At 41.2% G+C, this 9,771-nt stretch overlaps 1 protein-coding gene across 1 annotated transcript; it reads left to right on the top strand.

The window, feature by feature from the left end:
• Positions 1-1,556: 1,556 nt before the first annotated feature.
• Positions 1,557-5,618, top strand: LOC116159241 (uncharacterized protein K02A2.6-like). The gene has a single exon (XM_031472189.1). It carries the CDS (start codon positions 1,557-1,559, stop codon positions 5,616-5,618), a length of 4,062 nt encoding a protein of 1,353 aa, XP_031328049.1.
• The last annotated feature ends 4,153 nt before the right edge of the window (positions 5,619-9,771 follow it).

Here is a 9,771-nt window from a genome sequence, read left to right as displayed (position 1 = left end):
AAACTGCCACACGCTTTAAACCTCTTCGTGTTCCAGGTTCTAAAGCGCAACCAGAAAAATGACGTTCACAAACCAAAAACTTTTGTGTAAATTTCTTCCACATTATATTCTAAACCAATTCTATAAAAACTTCGGGCTCCATTTTTGGGAAACGTCTTCACAATTTGTCACACAACATTTACGTTTTCGATTTGTAGATGCATAATTCATTGTAATAATGAATAGTAATTATACTTAAAGCACAATAAGCTGTCAATCAAAATTCAACTGTCATAATGGCGACACGTACTAAAGTCACTTTAGTAACTTTAACAAGCACGCTAACTATGCGCCATCTATTGAATGTTCTCCAAACTAATTATATTTGTGCTCAGTTGTTCCCGTTTACGTTTCCCTTCTAAGTTTTTTGTTCTGGGGCACTGGTAAGATTGGCGCACTGGAACATTAGCCCTATATTATGCTGAACGTGAATTCGGAGAAAGTAAACGAAGTATATCTGCAGCCGCTTCAACATCGGATGAAATACTCACATTTTCATCGGAATAATTCATTTTACTAGCACAAAGTTCCCAAACGCGATTGAAATATAAAAGACGCGAAACGAGGAAGCTTCAAACCAAGATGACAGGTACTGCGTATCCATAGCAACGCATTAGGTATATTGTGATAATACATGAGTATTCAATCTTAAAATGAAGTTCTCTTCCCATTATACCTTTTTTTTTCACATCAGTTTCTTGACGAAATTACAAAAAACATTGTATGCAACACGTTGCAAATTTTGTCTTTGGCGCACACGACGTGTTTGTCAAATACACGTCTAGTGCGCCAAATGCAGTCAATTTGCAACTTGTTACATAAATAGCTATTATGGCACTCCTGTCATTTAATGAAAGCATTTTACTATCAATTCCTTAATACAATATAATTACAATTACATACAGAGTGGCGCAATATAAATATATAATAGAAATGTGCGTGTCGTTGAAAATGATATTCGTAAAACGGCCAGACTCGACAATATTTCCTTCCACAGTAACTCTGTGGCTGTAATTCCTATATTTTTGAATAGCACTAGACGACAAGTAACACGTCATTGGAAAGGCCTTTCTTCCTGAATTCGAAACTGACATTTCTATACGTTTAATCGTTTGGAATCCGAAATAATCCATTTGAGCATTCAAATCCACTTTCGATTTACCATGATTATACAGGGTGGTGCCTAGCGCGACGCAGCATAGGTATTTCAATGGTAATTTCTTTATAGTCAATTACTAGCTCCCTGTCATGTATTGAGCATGGTAAACCTGGCTTGCGTGTGCGCAAGACGAGCAGCATGGACGAGGAAGACGGGAGGTTGTAAACGGTACTTTGTAATGTCGTGTTTGCATTTTATGCCGGTGTATTTTTCCAATGTATCCTTAACATGTACTGTATTGTATTTGTATGAATAAACGGGCAAACTAAACAGTGGCGACGAGAATAAAATTAACAAAATAGCAGAGTGTAAGCGTGCGTGTGTATCAGACGAGTGACGTATCGTGCCGATAACCGCGATGGCTTTCTTGGGGAATATAGAACAATTTAACACGGCGGCCCCGGAAACGTGGAATATTTACGTGCAAAGGGTGAAATTTTACCTCGAAGCGAACGGGGTCACGGACGCTGGAAAGAAACGCGCAGTTTTTTTAAGCGTGTGCGGCGAGCAAACATTCCAAATCGCGCGAAGTTTATGCATTCCAAATGAACTTGCCGATACGTCGTTCGATCGCTTAATCGATTTGTTATCGACGCATTTCAATCCGAAGCAATCTGAAATCGTTCAGCGTTTTTTATTTAATAAAAGAAACCAAAAGGAGGGTGAAACTGTTTCTGCGTGGGTCGCCGAACTCCGAAAAATTGGCGGGTTGTGCAATTACGGGGTGGAACTAGAAAGACAAATTCGGGATCGTATCGTGTGTGGTGCGCGCAACGAAGCCCTTCAACGTCGTTTACTATCAGAGCCGAATCTTACTTTCCAGATGGCATTCGACACAGCTACGGCAACCGAAAATGCAGCTAGCCAGGTGGTGGAGCTCCGTAAGGTGCCCGGACAGTCTGAAATAAATAAAACTGAGGTACACAAGGAGTCGACTCCAATGAAATGTTGGAGGTGCACAGCTAACCACGATCCAACTGCGTGTCGTTGGAAGGACGCGGACTGCAGATTCTGTTCGAAGAAGGGCCACATTGAGCGTGCGTGCCTGTCCAGAAGGAATCGTGGGAATGGTAATAAAGCGAACGAAGGGAAAAGGGTAAGTGCGGCACAGAATTCTTCTCGGGGTAGATCTAACGAAAGAGACCATAAAACCGGTCAGCACCAAGTGAAATCGGAACCGCCAACTAACAGTGACGATGGTGAGGACGATTATTATTATTTTGGTCTCCATAATGTCGGGCGCGGGGAGGCACCATACCGGGTTTTACTTTCGGTGAATGATAGACAATGCGAATTTGAAATTGATTCGGGTGCGAGCTTTACGGTTATGGCACAATCGTGTTTCGAAAGACTATTTGCGGGGGATACACCGCGATTAAATAACATTCAGTTATCGTTGAGAGACTGGCAGAAAAAGGACATTGCAATTCTGGGCGAATGTGAGGTGCGCGTATCGTTTAATAAACATTCGAAAACGTTACCTTTAGTCGTGACGAAGGGCGATAACATTAGTCTGTTGGGGCGAAATTGGTTTGAGGCTTTGGGAATTAAGCTGTCGATGAACGCGGTAGCTACGGTCGATACAAATATTGAGCGGGTGCTGCAACAATTTAGCGACGTGTTCGATAATAACCTTGGGAATTTTCGTGGGAAACCGGTCAAATTAGAAATTGATTCTACAGTGCGGCCAATTCGATTAAAGGCGCGTAATGTAGCTTTCGCGCTTCGACCCAAAATCGAAGCGGAAGTCGAAAAACTGATCAGACAGGGTATTCTGGAACCGTGCGAGAATCCTACATGGACTACTCCAATCGTACCGGTGGTGAAATCCGATGGGTCGATTCGTATCTGCGCAGACTATAAATGTACACTTAATAAGGCACTCCAGGATGACCCGTACCCAATGCCGACCACACAAGAAATAATTGCCGCTTTGAACGGGGCAAAGGTTTTCGCGAAATTGGATATGGCGCAAGCATATCAGCAGCTGAAGGTGGACGACGAATCAGCAAAGTTGCAGACGATAATCACCCAAAGGGGCACATATATGGTACGCAGGCTGTGTTTTGGAATTAAAGTGGCACCGCAAATATTCCAACGATTCATCAACGACCGTTTGGCTGGTATACCGGGATGTTTTCCGTACTACGATGATATATTGGTAGCAGCAGGAAACGACCAGGAGTTGCTAGAACGCATTACGGAAATTTTACGCCGGTTCTCAGAGGATGGGCTAAAACTAAAAAGAAGTAAATGTGTTTTTAGAACAAAGGGCATCGAATTTTTGGGGTTTTATATAAGTGAAGAGGGGGTGCGCCCAATCGCTGATAAAGTCCGCAACATCAAACATGCGCCAACACCGACGTGTAAAAGGGAATTGCAATCATTTCTTGGATTGCTAAATTTTTACCACGCCTTTTTAAAGAATAAAGCGAATTTTGCTGAGAGTCTCCATCGTCTGTTGGACAACAAAGTTCCGTGGAATTGGACTACAGAAAACCAAAGAACCTTTGAAGCCGTCAAAGAGTTGCTTTCTTCTGACCAACTGTTAGTACACTACGACGCCAGGAAAGAGTTGGTACTCACATGTGACGCGTCTCCTTGGGCCGTGGGGGTGGTGCTGAGCCATGTAGATAGTGATGGCAGAGAAGCACCCATTGCGTTCCATTCAAAAACTCTTAGCCAAGCAGAGCGCCGGTACAGTCAATTGGACAAGGAAGCGTTAGCGATAGTGGTGGGTGTTAAGAAATTCCATAATTACTGTTATGGGCGACATTTCGAAATTGTAACGGACCACAAACCGCTCTTAGGAATTTTAGGAGAAAATAAACCAGTACCGCAGATGTCTTCGCCGAGACTAGTTCGCTGGGCATTATTCCTGAGTAATTATGACTACAAGCTGATACATAAGCCAGGGAAGGACATCAGCCATGCGGATGCTCTGAGTCGCTTGCCAGCGGACGCGGCAGAAACTGAGTACGCGAGTTACGAACGCATGGGCGAGGTATTCATGCTGGAAAATATGCCAGAGACACCACTGAACGCCGAGAGGGTGGCAGAGTTGACAGGACGAGACCCGGTTATGAGCCGAATTCGAGACTTTATACAAAATGGTTGGCCCCATAACTTGGAGGATGGGCTGGAGGAAGAGCAGGTACGACCGTTCAAGGCTAGGAGAGACGAATTGTCCACCTACAAAAACTGCATACTATGGGGTACCCGAGTGGTAATTCCACCAAAAATCCGAGAGAGAGTTCTGGGAATCCTCCATGGTGCTCACATCGGGATGGTAAGAATGAAGTCATTGGCCAGGTCGTACGTGTGGTGGCCATCCATGGACCAAGCTATTGAAAACGCAGTCCGGCACTGTGAAGAGTGCCAACAACAGCAAAAGTTGCCGGCCCGAGCGTCAATACATCCGTGGGAGTGGAGCGAAGTTCCCTGGAGCCGAGTCCATATAGATCACGCAGGACCATTCTGTGGTCAACAATTTCTAATTATTGTTGATGCTTTCAGCAAATGGTTGGAAGTCAGGAGAGTACCATCTACAGCATCGGAACACACTATCCAATGTCTACGGGAAATTTTCGCAACCCATGGGATTCCGGAAGTTATAATAAGTGACAATGGCACGTCATTTACATCGGAGGCATTTCAACTATGGACTAGGAGAAATGGCATCCGTCATACTCGAATCGCACCATATCACCCGGCATCAAACGGTCAGGCGGAAAGGATGGTGCAAGAAACCAAAAAAACATTAAAGAAGCTGAGCACGGGGAACTGGGAAACCAAAATTGCAAGATTTTTAATAACACAACACATTACGCCTACTTCGACCACAGGACTTTCTCCGGCGGAGTTAATGTTTAAAAGGAAAATTCGTACGTGTTTGGACCTCCTACAACCGAGTGTCGTGAGGAAAGTTAGAGAAAATCAACAAAAAATGATGTGGGCCGGGCCCAGAACAACCAGAACATTTGACCAATCAGCTACAGTCTTAGCTAGGAAGTTTGGAGGAAGTGACGAGCCCCGATGGCAGCAAGAGCAGATTGTCCGACAGTTAGGACCCGTGACGTACGAAACTATTGATGAGAGGGGTAGAACCCAAAAGCGTCACGTGGACCATTTGCGGAGAAGTTCACCAGAGACCACTGAAGAAAGCGATAACAACGACAGCCTACTTCAGGAGGAGAGATCACAGGAGCAGATGACCAGGGATCGACCAGAGGACCTAGCAGTCACGGAACAACTGCCTACTATAAATCAGAGGCCGCAGAGGAATGCCAGATTACCGGAGAAATTTCGAGATTTCGTGATGACTTCTAGGAAGGGAGGGATGTCATGTATTGAGCATGGTAAACCTGGCTTGCGTGTGCGCAAGACGAGCAGCATGGACGAGGAAGACGGGAGGTTGTAAACGGTACTTTGTAATGTCGTGTTTGCATTTTATGCCGGTGTATTTTTCCAATGTATCCTTAACATGTACTGTATTGTATTTGTATGAATAAACGGGCAAACTAAACACTCCCCCCTAATTATTTTAGAGCAAAAGTCTAAATACGTTTTTTTTAGAGAAAAAAATACTGCATCTGTTCATACTATTACTTATAATTTTCCGTTTTTCAAAACCGTAGAAATCGACAAAATAAAAAGGTTCATTTTACAATTAATCAGATATGCCTTGTAATTACCTAAAAAAACAGCGATCACGTTTCATTACTTGCCTTTGGCGATTATGAAATTTACACTTGTTTATAAATTAGTTAATCATAAAACTGTTTATCATGTAGGTATTTTAACTGAAGAGAAAGTGGAAATGTTAAAGTTGTTTTATGCCCGCCAAGTAACGTCTTTATTAAGTGTGAAGCACCCCAATCGGCCGAATCCAAGCAGCACCACAATAGACAGAATGGTGCGCAAGTTTGAAAGAACAGGCACGTGCAATAACGTTCAAAACGTCCGTCAAACCCATCAGGAAAACGACAATACATATTCAACGTGTTGGCTGCAGTAACGGAAAATCCGAATATAAGTTTAGGAACAAATCTTCCTGAAATCAATTTCTTCTTCTTCGATTATTACTCTGGTTCCGGAAAATGATAAACAAATAGTACCTATCTGATGCAGATGCAGCATTACATTCTCTAAAGAAAATTACCCCATAAACGTTTTTTCTTGCGTTGGTTAGTTGAAACAGAATTAAATATGAAAATCATTCGACGTCAAACAACGATAACTTAGATGCGATGCGCTTTGTATTTTGTTAAAAGATTCCAAAGCATCACTGATTTTTATAAAATATAATTTTTTATTTTGTATATTTCTACGGTTTTGAAAAACGGAAAATTATAAGTAATAGTATGAACAGATGCAGTATTTTTTTCTCTAAAAGAAACGTATTTAGACTTTTGCTCTAAAATAATTAGGGGAGCTAGTAATTGACTATAAAGAAATTACCATTGAAATCCCTATGCTGCGTCGCGTTAGGCACCACCCGGTATATGTTCAGATGGCCATTATGTCGGAATAAAAATCTAAAGTCATGCAGAAAAATTCTTTCATGTCTGAACTGTATCAAAGTGACCGTGTTGCCGCCGTCGACCTGCCGCCTTTGTTTCGCTACTGTCATCTCGCCACCGTAGACTGTCAACATTCAAAAGGTACGATCTCATTTTACGAAAACGTCCTACTCTCTTAATAATAATAACGATAATGATAATGGATAATGATAGTTGGAGTGCTGGTGATGGTGAAGTTGACGCTTAGGACAATGTTAAAAGAGAGCTTAAGAGTAGGAAAAACGACTTACATGGCATTCGTAGATTTAAAAAAGGCATTCTATAGGGGGTTAATTGGGAGACTTTATTTAGAATAATGAAGGAGGCAGGGATAGTATATAAAGAGGTTACAGCCTACACAAGGAAAAAAGAGCGGTGATTAACGCAGAAGGTGAAGAGGCGGAGGTCAAGGTGCAAAGGAATAGACTAGACGGGCTGTGTTCCGTTGTGCAAATTTTCTCTTTTCAAACGTGCTTCTCAAAATCTTCTTCAGCAGTACGGCGTAGACTGGTTGTCTCAATATTTGACTCTCGACGTGATTTCATTCTTCTACGTATCGCGACGAAGAGTATTTCCTTGATAACGCACAGTTCGAATTTGCAAGTCAATTGGCGCAAATTCGGTGTCCGAGGCTGCCCGTACAATCATTTAACTTTCTCGTTTCTCACCCGAAATCACATATTTATATCCCTTCTCTTAGTATCTACTGTATTTAAGTTCCGTGTATCTCACTACGATCAAGCGTTTATAAGTTTGGCGTAGCTCTTTAAATGGCTTTTGTCAACTCGACTTTGATACTTGCGGTTATTTTATTCCAATGATTCACACATTTCGAATATACATCCGTAAATCGATATTTATGATCCTATTCTATTTACATAAACACGTATATTCGCTTTCGCTCTTGCGATTACATTCATACCTAAATATAGCTTACTCATTCTTTTAAATTTATGTATAGGGAAACCCCGTGACAGGGGAATATCCAGGGCTGCGCTTTGTAGTCGACAATATTTAACCTTTACACAGAAAAAGCTGATGTAAATAGGAATTTAACTTAACGGATGCGGACAATAGGCAGGGAAGACAGAAGCATTCGAAATGTGGTACTATACAAGGGTAATGAGGACTAACTAGATGGATAGGGTAACACCCCAACCAGTATTAGAGCTAGTACAGGAAGAAATCTGGAAAACCGCACAGAGAAGACGAGATAGGGTGCGTGCTCAGACACGGAGGATTAGTACAGCTAGCTATAGAAGGTAGGTATGAGGACGAAACAGGTGTAGGACTCCAGAGGGGTGTGCCTACTTCCACGATAATAAACCAATCCATCATGAGGTGAATAAAATGCCGTATAGCATCGAAATCTGGATATATTTCTTGGAACACTTCTACCCAGTTACGAATTGGGCAAACCCAATCTATATATATCTTCACCTTTATTTTGGGTATGAAAATACTACTGCAAGAGCATTTTGTCCTCTTCTGGGATATTATGAATTTTAGAGAATATTACGGCCTGCAACAGCAAAAAATCAACTGATACGTAGTTATTCGATGAAAATTCTATCAGTCATGATAAAAACTAATTTTTCTAGTAAAAGAAGAAGACAATAATCGTACAGAGGTAAATAATGTTTATGGTATCAAATGGCGCGCGTGGCATCCATCGATATAGACGTAACTATTGTACGCAAACTTACGCGGTAAAATCGATTAATGATGGATTATTACATAAGTTAATTAAAATGTTGTGCATCAGTGCAGTGCAAGATGAAGGTAGTCGCAGTACCTTTGCATGTATGTACCTACCTAGAAACAAAAAGTAAAAAAACAAGGGTACTGTGCACCTGTCAATGCTTTTAATCACGATACACTTACACACGGTATGCTCATTATTTTTCTCAAACGCGTTTTCTACTGCGCATTACGTCACCTGCGAACGTGTGGCGCCAAAATTCAAATGTTTACGCACGGAAAAATCCAGTACAGATGTCACGCGTGACAGTTTGCACCTTTTCAGTTGTATTTACGAGTTTTATAGCGTTAATTTGTTGATAGCTAAGTAATCATTAGTGAAAATTCCAAAATGCCAGGTTGTGTGTGGAAATAAAATAGGTACTTTCGATTTCCGAAAATTGAAGACTTTTCTCTAAAATGGATTGTTGCAAGTCGTCGTAAGGACAAAATTACCTTGAAAAATGGTGTTGCATTATTATTAAGTGGTGTGTTTAAGTCTTTCCATTGCTGTTTAATCCTATATCCTGTATTTGTTATGAACATTTTGAAGCCAGCCGTTTTGAAGCACCGCAAGGGAACGACTCCTTAATTAGACCTACTTTTAAAAACAGCGGATGTTTGAAACCTGATGCTTTACCTATTTTAAAACTACCGCGTAATAATGAAAATCAAAATAAAAGGGACACGGAGGAGCGATTAGATCTTTTGATAATGCATTAATTATATAATTTTTACTGAAACAGCCGCATTTCATGTTTAGGGCCAATGTTTTTGGTTAGAGTTTATTTCATACGATCACGAAATCCCAGAAATAACTTACGCGAGGATCTCTACACAAATCAGTATGATTTGTCAACTAACCTTGTGATTTGTCGATCTAAGCATCGTAATTTTGCTCTTATATTCTGTGGTTTTGTTCGCACGTGACGTCACGCTAGATGCGCAAGAGCATACCGTTGTAAGTGTATCGTGCTTTTAATATATTAGAAGCAAATAAATAAAAACGTGCCTAAGCCTAACGGTATTCCGATTGGAATACGATAAGAAGAGGAAAGTTACTCACTTTAATACCACTCGCCAGCAGAAGGTAAAACCGCAAGCGTCCGCCTTTTTTTAGTTCCCCATGATAAGCCTCTATGAGTTTCTCTTTGCTCATGCATATTCGACAAAAATACTGCATTGTGTTTCACTTAATCGGCAGGATATCAACAAATCAAACATTTACTTTCTGAAACTAAACAAATGTGATTTTCTAGTTATTATCTGTTG

The sequence above is a fragment of the Photinus pyralis genome, unplaced genomic scaffold (assembly GCF_008802855.1).
Source record: "Photinus pyralis isolate 1611_PpyrPB1 unplaced genomic scaffold, Ppyr1.3 Ppyr1.4_LG1, whole genome shotgun sequence".
Lineage (NCBI taxonomy): Eukaryota > Metazoa > Arthropoda > Insecta > Coleoptera > Lampyridae > Photinus > Photinus pyralis.
Note: the sequence above shows the minus strand (reverse complement) of the source record. Positions and strands in the feature narration are given on the sequence as shown.

Coding starts and splice junctions, on each gene's coding strand:
- LOC116159241 (XM_031472189.1), top strand. CDS start 1,557: ATGGCTTTCTTGGGGAATATAGAACAATTTAACACGGCGGCCCCGGAA.